Source organism: Lutra lutra, chromosome 5 (assembly GCF_902655055.1).
Source record: "Lutra lutra chromosome 5, mLutLut1.2, whole genome shotgun sequence".
Taxonomy (NCBI): domain Eukaryota; kingdom Metazoa; phylum Chordata; class Mammalia; order Carnivora; family Mustelidae; genus Lutra; species Lutra lutra.
In genome coordinates this window covers 98,751,101-98,766,931 of record NC_062282.1, presented here as the reverse complement: position 1 = coordinate 98,766,931, position 15,831 = coordinate 98,751,101, and the positions used below count along the sequence as shown (strand labels likewise).

General features: G+C 38.3%; 1 protein-coding gene across 4 annotated transcripts in view; it reads right to left on the bottom strand.

The window, feature by feature from the left end:
• Positions 1-15,831, bottom strand: part of SLC30A5 (solute carrier family 30 member 5) — a 40,015-nt gene that overhangs the window by 20,387 nt on the left and 3,797 nt on the right. For all 4 annotated transcript variants that reach the window (XM_047730360.1, XM_047730358.1, XM_047730362.1 and 1 more), the window contains 4 exons: positions 9,190-9,312; positions 7,969-8,035; positions 6,210-6,295; positions 1,035-1,122 (listed from right to left, as the gene is read on the bottom strand). In XM_047730360.1, coding sequence (XP_047586316.1) covers positions 1,035-1,122; positions 6,210-6,295; positions 7,969-8,022 — 228 coding nt within the window. In that variant the 5' untranslated portion in view covers positions 8,023-8,035; positions 9,190-9,312. The remainder of the gene's footprint in view (positions 1-1,034; positions 1,123-6,209; positions 6,296-7,968; positions 8,036-9,189; positions 9,313-15,831) is intronic.

Below are 15,831 nucleotides of genomic sequence, written 5' to 3'. Positions count from 1 at the left end.
TTCAATCTACTTGACATTTATTTTGGAGTACGCTATGAGTGAGATGAAATAGTGGCATCTGCTTTAATATTAATTATCCCATTTGAAATCTATGGGTTAGGTGGTCTCTCTACTCTACCTGGCATGTTACTTTGTTCACTTAATTTTATTCATCTGCCTCCATTACTTAGCCTCAACAGCTCCTTTTAGAACAGGGACTACTACATCTTATTTGTCTTTATTTCTCCTTTCCCCTATAACTGGGACAATGCACTATGCACAGCAAACTATCTAGTAAAAAAGAAATACTGTGGTGCCTGGGTGGCTCAGTTGATTAAGCAACTGCCTTCAGCTCAAGTCATGATCCCAGAGTTCCGGGATCGAGTCCCGCATCGGGCTCCTAGCTCCATGGGGAGTCTGCTTCTCCCTCTGACCTCCTCGCCTCTCATGCTCTCTCTCACTCTCTCTCTCTCAAATAAATAAAATCATTAAAAAAAAAAAAAAAGAAATATGTAGATACAAAAATTTGGAATTGCAGACTCTTGACTCATTTACCAAAAAAGGATAATACTTAAATTACTTAAGATAAATAAGGCCTAGTTGGCAAAATGTTGGGTAAATATCCATCAGACTTTATAACAAGTGTTCATTAAGTGTTTTCTAAAAATGATGTATAAGGGTTAAAAACGAGGTGGGCAAGAGACTTGGGTACAGCATGACGGAGATCTTTGTGGTTAATCTGTTCAGTGTCTTGATAAGGTCTATGAATTATACCAATGTTAATTTCTTGGTTTTGATAGTGTAATTGAGTTGGGTAAGAAATTACCACTGAAATTGAGTGAAGGGCACTCTTGGTGCTATTTTTGCAACTTCCTATGGATATATGATGATTTCAGAATAAAAAGTAAAAAAAAAAAGTTTGTAAGAAAAAGTTAAAATAGCAGAAAAAGCCCCTCTATTCTTTTAAATGGTGAAAGATTTTATTTAATTGGTTTGGATAATATTTCACATGCATAGCTTTCAATTTTCTAGTAACTAATAACAGAAAATTTTACCTTTGCTGGTCCTCCTCCAGAACTAGTGAACAAAACACTGAGTAGTGAGATGACAACAGTATCACTGTGTTCAAATAGCAGCAAAGTCCTATAAAAATACAACATTATCATTCACAAAATATATCTGATCTTCACCGAGAAGCATGAATTCAACTGTAGTAAGAGAAAATAAATATTTCTCCTTGATTTCGCAAAACACTGAGAAAAATAAATAGGGAAAATTGCTTTGGAATCATCTATCTTCTGGCCTTATCTACCCCAGAAAGGTTGAAACTAGGGTAACTTGGCTAGTTCAGTTGGTAGAGCACCTCACTCCTGATCTTGGTGGTCAGTTCAAGTACCATGTTGGGTGTAGAGCCTACTTAATTTAATTAAAAAAAAAAGGAGGGAAAAAAGCTGAAATGGTATAACTTATAGGATTATATCACATCAGTTTCTTGTGTATGTGTACCAGGAAACACTTTGAAGGTTGCTCCTATCAGCTTTGTCCGCAGTAGCCCCAACCTAAATGTCACTGGTAAGAAAATAAATAATAAGGAATATGCCCATTCAACGGACTATTATACAACAATAAAAACGAATGAAATTCTATGAATATATTAAGAAATACAGAATTGTACGCCTTATTTTTTTATTAAGAGAATTTTTTTTTTAAAGATTTATTTATTTGACGAGAGAGACAGTAAGTGAGCACAAGCAGGGGGTGCAGCAGGCTCCCTGCTGAGCAAGGAGCTTGATGAGGGGCTCAATCCCAGGACCTGGGATCATGACCTGAGCTGAAGGCAGATGCTTAACCCACTGAGCCACCCAGGCGTCCCTGAACTGTACACTTCAAATGTGGTATAGACTGCATATTTGAGTCCCCCTTAAATTCATGTTAAACCCAATCTCTAGTGTCATGGTGTTTGGAAATGGGACTTTTGGGGTACATAGGTCATGAGGGTGGAACCCTCCCTCATGAATGAGATTAGAGTCCTCATCAAAAAGACCATAATAGTATTCTCTTTGCCTGTTCTGCCATGTGAGGTTACTGAGAAAAGATAGCTGTCTATGAACCACGAAGTAGTCCCTCACCAGACAATCTGCCTCACCTTGATATTAGACTTCCCAGTCTCCAGAACTAAGAAATAAATCTATGTTGTTTAAAAGCCACCCATTCTATGGGGCACCTGGGTTGTTCAGTTGGTTAAGCTTCTAATTCCTGATCTCATCTCAGATCATGATATCAGGGTCATGGGATTGAGCCTCACATCAGGCTCTGCACTCAGTGGGGCGTCTGCTTCTCTCTCCCCCTCTGTTCCTCACCCCACTCATGCATGCTCTTTATAAAATAAATAAATAGGGGCGCCTGGGTGGCTCAGTGGGTTAAGCCGCTGCCTTCGGCTCAGGTCATGATCTCAGGGTCCTGGGATCGAGCCCCGCATCGGGCTCTCTGCTCAGCAGGGAGCTTGCTTCCTCCTCTCTCTCTGCCTGTCTCTCTGCCTGCTTGTGCTCTCTCTCTGTCAAATAAATAAATAAAAAAATCTTTAAAAAAAAAAATAAATAAATCTTAAAAAAGAAAAAAAAAGGTGCCACCCAGTCGACACAGTACTTCTGTTGTAACAGCCCAAATGGACTAAAATAAAAAGAATGAATGTTACAGTATATGAATCATATTTCAAAAAACTGCCATCAAATGAATGAACTATATATATATATCATATGCATCAATATGGGCAAGTCTCAAATATAACATTAAAGGAAAAAGTAGGGGCACCTGGGTGGCTCAGTGGGCTAAGCCTCTGCCTTCAGCTCGGGTCATGATCTCAGGGTCCTGGGGTCGAGCCCCACATCGGGCTCTCTGCTCAGCCTTTCTGCCTCTTGTGATCCCCTCTCTCTCTGCCTGCCTCTTTGCCTACTTGTGATCTCTCTGTCAAATAAAAAATAAAATCTTAAAAATAAATAAATAGGAGGGGCGCCTGGGTGGCTCAGTGGGTTAAAGCCTCTGCCTTGGGCTCAGGTCATGATCCCAGGGTCCTGGGATCGAGCCCCGCATCGGGCTCTCTGCTCGGCGGGGAGCCTGCTTCCTCCTCTCTGTCTCTGCCTGCCTCTCTGCCTGTCAAATAAATAAATAGAAATCTTTGTAAAAAATAAATAAATAAGTAAATAAATAGGAAAAGTATGCTGTAGAACATGCATGCAATGTAATTCTACTCATACAACGTAAACAACTTGCAAAGTTAAACATAAAAAAAGACACATGTGAAAAAAGATACATATGTGAAAAAACTATATAGAGAACTAAGAAAATCAAAAGCAAAACTTAAGGGGCGCCTGGGGGGCTCAGTCATTAAGCGTCTGCCATCAGCTCAGGTCATGATGCTGGGGTCCTGGGACGGAGCTCCAAAGAGTTGGGTTTTCTGCTCAGCAGGGAGCCTGCTTCTCCCTCTCCCACTCTCCCCTGCTTGTGTTCCCTCTCTGGTTGTCCCTCTCTCTGTCAAATAAATAAAATCTTTAAAAAAAAAAGAAAAACAAAACTTAAGATGCTGATTGCACCCAAGGGTAGGGGGAGATGGGGACACAGTCAGGAGTGGCACACAGGGTTTCAAAGGTATTGGTAAGGTTTTATTTTGGGGGCTGGGTGCTAGATACATGAAAGTTCACTTTATTATTTTTTGAAGATTTATTTATCTGAGAGAGAGAGAGAGAGAGGAGTGACCAAAAAGAGAGCTGCGGGGAGGGACAGAGGGAAACTCAAGAAGACATCCTGACTTTTTCTTTTTTTTTTTAAGAGAGGAAGAGGGAGGGACAGAGGGAGCCCAATGTGGGGCTCAATCCCACTACCCATGAGATCATGACCAGCCCCAAAACAGAGTTAGATGTTTAACTGGTTGAGCCACCCAGGTGCCCCCACTTTATTATTATTTAAATATTCTTATTCATATTTACTCTCCTATATATATGAAATATTAAAAAAGAAACCTGGTTGCCTGGGTAGCTCAGTTGTTAAGGATCTGCCTTTGGCTCTGGTCATGATTCCAGGGTCCTGGTATAGAGTCCCACATCGGGCTCCCTGCTCAGTGGGGAGACTGCTTCTCCCTCTGCCTGCCACTTCCCCTCCTTGTGCTTTCTTTCTCTCTCTCTCTCTGTGACAAATAAATAAATAAAATCTTTAAAAAAACCAAACCCCCAAAACTGAAAAACATTATCACCAGCCAGAACACTGGCTTACAGGATCTAAATATTAAGATTTTTTAGCTGCTCTTTTGAAAAATTATCATTTTTCCTCTTTACTAGAAAATCTGTAACACAGAACACAGCAGTGCTAACTTTAATTCTATTAATGACTGTGAGATAAAATTTAAGAAAATAAATGTATCAGTGGAGTAATACCAACCTAAAATAAGACAAGCTATGGACCACAGGAATCCTTTTTTTTTTTTTTTAAGATTTTATTAAAAAAAAACCAAACATTTTATTTCTTTATTTGACGGAAACAGTGAGAGAGGGAACACAAACAGGGGGAGCTGGACAGAGAGAGAAGCAGGCTTCCTGCAGAGCAGGGAACCTGATACGGGGCTCGATCTGAGGACCCCGGGATCATGACCTGAGCTGAAGGCAGACACTTAAGGACTGAGCCACCTGAAGGAGTCTTTCTAATGAAGAAATTGCATGGGGCATCTGGGTGGCTCAGTTGGTTAGGTGTCCAACTCTTGATTTTGGCTCAGGTCATAGTCTCCAGGTTGTGAGGTGGAGCCCAGTGTAGCGCTCCCCGCTGGGTGGGGGCCTACTTAAAATTCTCTCTCTCCCTTTGCCCCTCCCTAAAAAAAAAAAAAAATCCTCCAATTCCTTTTTTAGAGAGAGAGTGTGTACACACTCTTGCAAATGGGGATGGGGAGTAGAGGGAGGAGGACAGAGAGACAATCCCAAGCAGGCTCCACACTCAGCACAGAGCCTGATAAGGGCTCAATCTCATGACCTGAGCCAAAATCAAGAGTTGGACACTTAACTGACTGAGCCACCTAGGGACCCCTGCATGATGGCTGCTTTTGCTTATTAAATTAAATTAATTTATTTAAAAGAGAGTGCAAAAGCAGGGGAAGGAACAGAAGGAGAGGGACAAGCAGACTCCATGTTAGGCACAGAGCCCAGTGCAGTGCTTAATCTTAGGAGCCTGAGATCATGGCTTGAGCCGAAAACCCAGGGGCCCTCGATGGTTTTCATAAAAGAATGAGAGGGGCAGTGTTGGCAGAGGAGCTGGTGGTAGTGACAGGTTGTAAGCAGGAAATATAAGTATAAATAAGAAGTCCAATAAGAATTTAACAATATTCTGCCTTTCTTCCCTACCTAACACACAGGGACAGTGATTTAATAACATACAGAACAAAATATAATTTAATGGAAAAGAAATTTTTTTAAGAAAAGATTTTATTTATTTGAGAGAGAGAGAGAGAGAAAGAAGAGTGAGATCACAAGCAAGGGGGAAGGGTAGAGTGAGAAGCAGACTACCTGCTGAGCCAGTAGCCCAATGTGGGACTTGATCTCAGGACCCTAAGATCATGACCTGAGCTGAAGGAAGACACTCAACCAACTGAGCCACCCAGGCATCCCAAGATTTTTTAAAGATTTTATTTATTTATTTTAGAGAAAGCATATGCACAAGCAGGCAGAGCAGCAGGCAGAGGGAGTTGGAGAAGCAGGCTCCCAAGTAAGCAGAGAGCCTGACTCGGGGCTTGATCCCAGGACCCTGGCATCATGACCTGACCCAAAGGCAGACACATAACTGACTGAGCCACCCAGGTGCCCCAAAGATTTTCCTACTGATTGATTTCATTTACCATTTCAGATCTTTAAGTTTCTCAAATAATGTGCTAAAAGGGATCACCAATGGATGATAAAAAATCACCTATGTTAAAAATTTTCTGAAACTGTTTGGACTCTTAACTAGTATAATATCACAACAGAACATGAACAATACATTTACAGTGTTCACCAAAAGATAGTCCACATATTAAACAGGTTCTGTCAGCACCCCCGCCATGTATAAATATTGAGTTGTAACCAATGCTATAGGAGTAAGAGAAGCATTTGTATATAACTTAACAAAAATACCTGACATAAAATATAATGGAATAAAACTAATATTCAAAATTAAGAAATACAAATAAACATTCAAAATATGCATTTTTTATTTACCTTAGTGGTCCACAAAGAGTGAGGCCAAAAAACCACAAGAGTGAAATGATACACCCAGCAACTGCATGTTTAAATATTTTGATCCACTATGAATGGAAACAAAAAGTTAAAAATTTTAGTCATATATGTTTTGCTAGTATCTCGAAATCTTAAATAAAATATACAAGGAAAGAAAATAATGGTAGCACTTAAATATTTTAAAGGCTAAATAATTACATTTTTATTTTTTTTATTATTTTTTTAATGAAGATTTTAATTTATTTGACAGAGAGAGACAGAGCAAGAGAAGGAACACAAGCAGGGGGAATGGAAGAGGGAGAAGCAGGCTTCCCGCTGAGCAGGGAGCCCAATGAGGGGCTTGATCCCAGGACCCCAGGATCATAACCTGAGCTGAAGGCAGATGGTTAACAACTAAGCCACCCAGGCACCCCAATAATTACATTTTTAAAAATAATCACATATGGGGCGCCTGGGTGGCTCAGCGGGTTAAGCCGCTGCCTTCGGCTCAGGTCATGATCTCAGGGTCCTGGGATCGAGCCCCGCATCGGGCTCTCTGCTCAGCGGAGAACCTGCTTCCTCCTCTCTCTCTGCCTGCCTCTCTGCCTGCTTGTGATCTCTCTCTGTCAAATAAATAAATTAAAAATCTTAAAAAAAAAAATCACATATTTTGAACTGAAATAGAAAATGTTAAGATCCCTTGACTAAATCTAGATTTGTAAGACAGTATTGTGTTTTCCATTTTCTATGTTCTTGTCTGTTGTTAGATCTTGAGATCTTTTTCTATAAAATATAAATTTGTGGGTTTTTTTCATTAGTTTCTCACTAGTTTGCTAGAACACATAATGTTTTAGTCTTTAAATTCTTTTCCACCAGCTATTCGGAGCGTGAATTACTTGAAAAGAGGGAAAAAAGTTATGATGGGCATTAAAATATTAATCCTGTTTTTCAAAACATGCATGGTCTCTAAAACAGAGGTACATAAATTTGTCATTCTAATAAAAAGTCATGGCACAGGACTCTAAGTTGTTGCACAAAGTAAACATGTAGTAGGGTCTAACTATTGTCCAAAGAGGTAATAATATGAGATGACAATACAGAATGCAGGAGATTTCTGGTATGCATCCTGAACCTCAGGTGCCTAAAGAAAATAATAATGATGATAAGGGTGACAGCTAATACGTATTATTTGCTGACTATATGCCAGGCACTATTTCAAGAACTTTATATGTATTAATTTATTTATTTCTCACAGTTCCATTAAAAGGTATTATTAACTCCATTTTACAGGTAAGAAAATTGAGGTAGAGAAAAATTAAGAAACTTGCTCCAAGTAAGAGTTCGTAAGGAGGACAAACACAACATGAAATCTGGCTGACTCCAGAGGCTTCATTATTAACCTCTATGGTTTATCTGCCCCCTAATGACATATGTCCTAGGCTTTGGGCCATGTCTCCAAGTATCATTTAGAAATCTTTAGAATAGAGTCTTGCATTTAAAAAAAAAATTACTTTATAACTTAAAATTTTTCTACTCTCTTCTCCATTTTTAAATATTCTGTTATCTTAATACTTTACAGTTTACTCTTGAAGACTTGATACTAAAAGGCAAGTCAAGAGCAACTTAACTCTGGAAATGTTCTGCTGTGTACTTGAATCATTTAAATAAAATGATTTAAATGAATCTGATCAACGAAAGAGCATTTCTTCTGGCCCAATGACTAGGAAGGTGCTAGGAAAAAAGGACTGTGGCAAAAACTCACCTGGTGTTTGCTAATACTTTTTCCAGAAGAAAATGGCTTTTGAAACAAAACCATAAAAAATGCAGTACTGTGAATAAGGAAACATTAATATATTAATATTTATCTTATATATAAAGTACGATGTTAAGTAAAGATTCTCACTTTAAATAAACATACTACAACTTGAAAGGTATGTTACCCTCTAAAAAAATTATACTGGAGAACAATATTTATTCTACTAAGGCTTCCACTGCAATATCTGGGGAACTCTTATTTTGTAATTGCCTTCAGAATCAGTTCACCAGCCACAAAAGGAGTCTCGATATTTTTTCATACTTTGAAATACGAAAAATCAAAACAAAACAAAACAAAAAAACCCAACCCATCTTCTCCAAAACTTAGTAACAGTCTAGAAATAACAGAAATGAAGAATGCCCTCACCTTTCAAATTCCCAAAATGGTCACTTTCCATAATTACTAAAATTAATTTCCTCTAGTCTTAATGGATTTTCATTCCCAGAGAGTGGTCACTATCAAGCTCAAGGTCCGAAGAAACTTTATTTCTTACTATGTGTGGAATAATGTAAAATTTATTTTATATGAGGAGCCTGTACTGTGAAGGGAGCATATTGTGAACAAAGCCCAGCATAGTTAAACTTAGAAAATAAGGAACATCTGTGCCAGAACAAGTCTCAGGTTACATTCTATGCCTGCTGGAAGGCTGACCTACACCAGTGGTATGGTCTGGGAATCCCTAGGGCCTGGAGACTCTTTGGAAGCCTGTGGGGTCAAAACCATTTTTATGAAAATACTAAGAAATTATCTGCCCTTTTCACTCTTATTCTCTCAGGGGTGTACAGTGGAGCTCTTCAGAGGCTAATTGATGTGAGATCCTGCATAGACTGAATGCTGAAACAGACATGAAAATTCAGCAATCCTCTATTAAGCTGAACATTGAAAGAAACGTGCAAAAACCTCTTTAACACAAACTATAGCACAAGTCGAGTTTTGGGAAGCTATTATAGTATAACAGTCTTCAAAAAAAAAAAAAAGAGTCATTCTCTTTGTACCTCTAACCTTAGGTATTTTATTTTTTTGAAAACTTAATCATAAATGTATAAGGAGGAATAAATAGCACAAAATATTTTATCTAAAATTTCCTAGAGATAATCAGTTAAAACAAGAGTTTCAAATAAATAAACCATTAAGGAAAAAAACCATTAAGGAACTACAGACACTCACCCAAGTTTTAATATAAAAATGAACTGAACAATGTGAACTGCTTTTAGGAGATCGTATGATTCAAAAAGTCCCACAGCCTTCAAAAATTTAGTGAAACATAGTAACACAATATATTTTGTTAATCTGAAAAGGAAAAGCAGAAACAAGTTTCAGTATTATTAAAATCACAAGGAACTCTGTAATTTTTTTTCTTATTATACACTAGGGATCATTATAAAAACCACAGATACTCATTAAAATAAATGAAACAAACAAAAACCCAAACAACTCCCCATACACATAACAACTATTAATATCTTGGTACATACACTTCCAGATTCTTTTTTAACGGATACAATCTGCTAAAAAAACAAAAAAAGGGGCCAAACTAAAAATAAATATGTTCTTGGCTAATTGAGTTGTTCAGATTACTTTGTAATCTGCTTTTTAAAACTTAACAGTTACTTCAAACAGAATAAAAAGAGACACCAAACTCTATCTGTGATGAAACTAGAAGAGCACAATGTAAGAAGTAACAGAGGAAAGGTAAATGCCTTAGATTTGCCCCTCCTCTGCTTTGCTATGTGAGTGCAGTGAGAGTCATGGTTGAAAAGTTAAGCAACCTGCCCTACAGAGCTGTGTAAAAGCTCAGGAATCTGAAGCACCTCAGAAAGGTCTGGGGAGCTGAAAAGAGAAGCAGCATCAATAAGTCCTCCAGGTAGCTGGATCCCCACATTCCTACCCATCACAGCCAGGCAACTAGCTCTCCTCAATCATGACAGGACACATGAGGCTTAGTCTCTGGAGAGGTCTAGACATAAGGCAAAGCAGAGATGAGGAGTGAGGTGCTTCAGATTCCTGAAATTAAAAGGAACTTTCCTTCTTAACTCCACCCCACCTCTTTTTCGTCTTTTACCTCTAATATCCTAACAGCCAGGCTGCAATCTCTCAGCAGAACCCTCTTAGGGATCCACTAGGGACAAGCCCCACACAGGTGTTCTAATTAGCTTTTTAGGGCTCCCTCAAATATGAATGGCAAACATGGATAATCAATCTTTTAAGCCCCTTTTAAGCCTCTTTTAAGATAAGCTTAGGAGGGACCAATCAAAGTCAACAACAAACCTAAAAGATAAAGGGATCATAGGTAACAGCAGCAGAAAACAAAAAGAACTATAAATAACATTCTCTCAGACATAAGAATACCGAATGCATGAAAAAATTAGGCTGCCATAAAAAGGAAGAAAAAAGAGCTCCTGAAAAAGAAACTGAAATTAGGGGCGCCTGGGTGGCTCAGTGGGTTAAGCCGCTGCCTTCGGCTCAGGTCATGATCTCGGAGTCCTGGGATCGAGCCCCGCATCGGGCTCTCTGCTCTCTCGGGGAGCCTGCTTCCTCCTCTCTCTCTGCCTGCCTCTCTGCCTGCTTGTGATCTCTCTGTCAAATAAAAAAAAAAACAATAACAAAAAACTGAAATTAGGGAAGAAATTACTTCAGTCTTCTAGCCTAGTAGTAGTAGTAGTCTTTGATCATATACTCTCTAGCAGTAAAAAAAAAATTTTGCACATGAAACCCACTACTTATCTGTATGTTGTAAAAGTGTATTACTGTACTGATGTTATATACATTATAAAACATATACAAATTAGAAATTTAAAAGAATGAGATAAAAAGTGGTGAAATTCTTAGTATTTTTTCCCTCACCCTAATAGGACATCTTGTGCAAGCTACTCAAGTACATGACTTCTTTTTTTTTTTTTTTGGTCAGAGAGAGAGGGAGAGAGAGCAAGCACAGGCAGGCAGAATGGCAGGCAGAGGCAGAGGGAGAAGCAGGCTCCCCGCCAAGCAAGGAGCCCGATGTGGGACTCGATCCCAGGACGCTGGGATCATGACCTGAGCCGAAGGCAGCTGCCCAACCAACTGAGCCACCCAGGCGTCCCAAGTACATGACTTCTTAAGTTTACATCAAACAGGTGTTACTATATTAAAAAGGAGGTGTAAGGGAAAACAAAACAAAACACAATGTGTGAAGGATGTCCACATCTGGCATACTGACAGGGTTAAGAAGTCTCTATCAGTGGGAGAAAAAATACAAAAACAAACCCAGAAGTTTAAAAGAAATCGAAGTCATTCAAACAAAGTTAAAATAATTTGGCATACAATGGGGATATCAAGGTATAATATAAAAACTGATGAGTATGTATAACCCAGTAAGATGGCACTGAATTAACAAGAGCTAAACTATATTAAACATACAGTAATTTAAGAAGGCACAAAAAATATATTTTAGGAAGATTTTGATGCAATTATTAAAATAAATTTCAGTTCTTCAAAGAATGAATCTCAGTATCTTTACCATCCAAGATGGCTCATTTTCTGTTTTAGTCCAGATAATACTATAGTCAATTAAAAAAAAGAAGATTTGACCAAAGTGCTTTTTCTTATTATGAACATGATCTGGGGGGCGTTTTATAGTGTAGTCTGGGGATTTTAACTATGTGATAATCACCCAAAAGCTAATAAAAATGTTATTGTAGAATAATGTGTACGTCACATCCTAAAGCACCTTAAAGAAATTCCTATTTAACTCATTTGTTGAACATTCAAATATGTTTCAAAGATCAAGCATATTTTCTGGGATGACAAAAATGTTTTATAGCTTGGGGCACCTGAGTGGGTCAGTTGTTTAAGTGCCCGACTCGATTTTGGCTGGGGTCATGATATTAGGGTCATGGGATGAAGCCTATGTTAGGTGTCAGGCTCCGTGCTCAGCAGGCAGTCGGCTCAAGATTCTTTCTCTCCCTCTATGCCCCACCCCTGAGCATGCTCGCTCTCTCTAAATACATAAATCTTTAAAAAAAATTGCTCTATAGCTTGATTATGCTGAAAGTTACATAGGTATACACATTTGTGGAAAATGCAAACTTGTACCTTTAAAATCTATGCATTTTATTATAGGTAAATTTTATCTCAATGAAAAAAGGAGTATTGCAAAAATAATAAATTTAAAATTATGGCTATAACAGCAACAAAAAATCAAGTGTATTTTGTTTTTGGACTCTCTGCAGACTGGCTAAAAACACAGTAAAACAAGGGAAATCTACCAAGTCTCTAGCAACTGTCCAGGTGTGATGGTAAATGTACATATGCAAGAAAAAACTGAACGCTAACATCTGAGAGCTAAGAAACACCTTAGAGATTTTCTAGCTCACTGCCTTTGATGTTATAGATTGGGAAATTAAAGCCCACAGAGTTAGCTAGAGTCTAACCCATGGCTCTCAAGTATTTTTTTTTTTTTTAATTTTAAGTAGGCTCCATGCCCAAGATGGGGCTTGAACTTACCATTTGGAGATCAAGAGTCACATGCTCTACAGACTAAGCCAGCCAGGTGCCCAAGCATTTTTTTTTTTTTTTTTGAGAGAGAGAGAGAGAGAGAGAGAACACATAAGCCAGGGTAGGGGCAGAGAGAGAATCATAAGCAGGCTCCCTACTGAGCATGGAGCCTGACATGGGGCAGTTCTCAACAACCCTAAGATCATGTAATATGTCACACAGAAAATTAAAGTTCATCCAAAGGCTTTAAGGGTTCCTATATTCTTTTTTTTTTTTTTTAAGATTTTATTTATTTAGTTGACAGAGAGAGATCACAAGCAGGCAGAGAGGCAGGCAGAGAGAGAGGAGGAAGCAGGCTCCCTGCCGAGCAGAGAGCCCGATGTGGGGCTCGATCCCAGGACCCTGGGATCATGACCCGAGCTGAAGGCAGAGGCCTAACCCACTGAGCCACCCAGGCGCCAGAGGGTTCCTATATTCTAAACTGTTCTCAATTATACATTCATGGTGGCCTGCGCTAACAGTAAAATCATCTTTAAATATGGAAGACAAAAAAGCATATTAAAACCTAAGACTTATTTATATTTTGGACCATTTAAGCTAGACTTCGGTACACTGAGTATATTAACTATATTAATACTAATTAAATATTCTGGTCAGCGTAGCAATTCAAAATTAGCCAATGAAAATAAAAGTTGAGCTAGAAATCTATTGTTTATTAGTTCCTAACACAGGGACCAGCATTATATGTGCTCAGCAAATGTTTATTAAAAAAAAAAAAAAAAAGAATGTTAATTCTACAACTATACTTTGTGATATGGTGATATCTCATATGGTAACATATATAATGCAATTATACAGTACATTAAGTGGCAATCAAGCTTCTGGCAATCTGAACTATCAGCAACTGAGCTACAGACTCAGAATGAAAGAAAAGAATGAAATCAAATAGCAACACTCAAAACCGCAGGGGCTTTACTCCTTAAGCTTTTAATTAGGTGTAATAATAAGGCAGCAGGATAGAAGCAAGGACACAAAGAACAATAATGTCAAGATAGGGAGGGAAAAAACAAAGACCAGGAAAAACAGAAGTACATTAAAAAAATCACAGCAGTCCAGGAATTCTCAATGACAGCAAAGAACCTTGTATATTCTCCATGGGGCTATACAGCCATTCTTCAAATATTCTTTGCACACTTACTATATGCCAAATGCTATACATGGCCAATGAGACCATTGGGAAGACTGACACGGTGGCTTCAAGCATAGCCTTCCCTCTTCCTGATCAAAAGAGAAGATGCAGTTGGAAATACTTGTCTTCTTTCTGCCTTCAAGGGAGGACCTTTATCTAAAAAATGTTATCAAAATGTTAACATTATCTAAAAGATTTATCCATCTCATAACAAGCCTGAATATGAAAGCCAATACGCTTAGGATGGCAGAGAGTAAAACTGGGTCCTAGATGGTATCACTTAGGTGCTGACCAAATACCTACAACACCTGGTTTCTTTTCTGTGAGAATATCTCCTTATTTGTTTAAAGTTCTCTTCATTAGGTTACTTATAACTAAACATATTTCTAGGAGCTATCTGCGACACTTAATGTGTAATACAGACCCAGTCCGCAAGGAGTCTGAGGCCTAAGGAAGACAGGCAACCAAACAAGTATTTATGTGACCTAATATGTAATACAGTTTTAAAAGAACACTGGAAGCAACTAACTCTAACTTGGTAAGCAAAGGTCCATCTTTAGAGTTCGGGACGTCTCAGTGTATATTAAAGACTACGTAGGAATTTGGAGTACCTGGGTGGCCCAGTTGGTTAAGCATCTGACACTTGATCTCAGCTCAGGTCTCAACCTCAGGGTCATGAGTTCAAGTCAAGCATTGGGCTCCATGCTGGATGTGGAGTATACTTAAAAAAATAAAAATAAAGACCAAGCAGGAATTATAAAACAAGAAAGCGGAGCAGAGAGCAGCATATGCAAAATACTAGTACTAGGAACAAGCCTTTGAATGAATGACTGTATGTAAAGTCAGTTAACCAGATGGTCAGAATGACCAGAGATCATCAAGGAAAAGATAAATTATATTTAATATACTTGTTTTAAAAAGATAGGACAACATGTGAAATTCTTTTTTTAAAAAAGATTTTATTTATTTGACAGAGAGAGAGCCTGGATGCAAGTGCACAAGCAGAAGCAGGCTCCCTGCTGAGGCAGGAACATGAGGGAGGGGAGTGGGGTTCAATCCCACCTGGATCATGACCAGAGCCAAAGGCAGACGCTTAAGTGACTGAGCCACCCAGGTGCCCAATTTCTAAGTAATTTCTGTTTGAAGTATTAATTAAACTTTAAAAATCTGGCACTTCAAAGGCAAGATTTAGTAATAAGGAACATTAATTTGAGTAAAATACTTAAAAAAAAAAAAGATTTATTTACTTTAGAGAGAAAGAGCATGAGTGGGAGCAAGAGAGGGAGAAAGACTCTCAGACACCACACTGAACCTGGAGCCCGAAATGCTGAGTGATCTCATGACCCTGAGATCATTACCTGATCTAAAACCAAGAGCTGGTCATTCAACTGACTGTGCCACCCAGGTGCCCCTAAGTAAAATACTTCTTGATAACATTACCATTATGATCTGATGCCAATTTTCTTTATTCCTTTTTTAATTTTTAAAATATAAAGATTATAAAATAATTTGAGTAGCTGCTTGTTATTAAAGTTGTAGATAAAATCATTCCTAATATTCTCCTTACAGGTGACCAAGTGGTCATCCTTTCAAACCTTTTCCCTTGCATCTTCATGTATGAAATATGCATATTTCATATATTCACTTATTTACAAGCATATACATATGTTGATAGTTATATGACTTTTCATGTACTATATGTTCCAGATGTTTGCTACCATTATTAAATCAGGAAAATTATTTTAACATTTAGTTAAAAGTTGGACTCTGATTTTTTAAATTTATTTATAAAACATTAATTTTTAAAAAAGATTTTATTTATTTATTTGACAGACAGAGATCACAAGTAGGAAGAGAGGCAGGCAGAGAGAGAGGAGAAAGCAGGTTCCCTGCTGAGCAGAGAGCCCCATGTGGGGCTCGGATCCCAGGACTCTGGGATCATGACCTGAGCCAAAGGCAGAGGCTTTAACCCACTGATCCACCCAGGTGCCCCTAAAACATTAAGTTTTTTTTTTTTTTAAGATGTTGCCTATTTTTCTTTCTTTTTTTTTTTTTTAAATATTTTATTTATTTATTTGACAGAGAGAGATCACAAGTAGACGGAGAGGCAGGCAGAGAGAGAGAGAGGGAAGCAGGCTTCCTGCTGA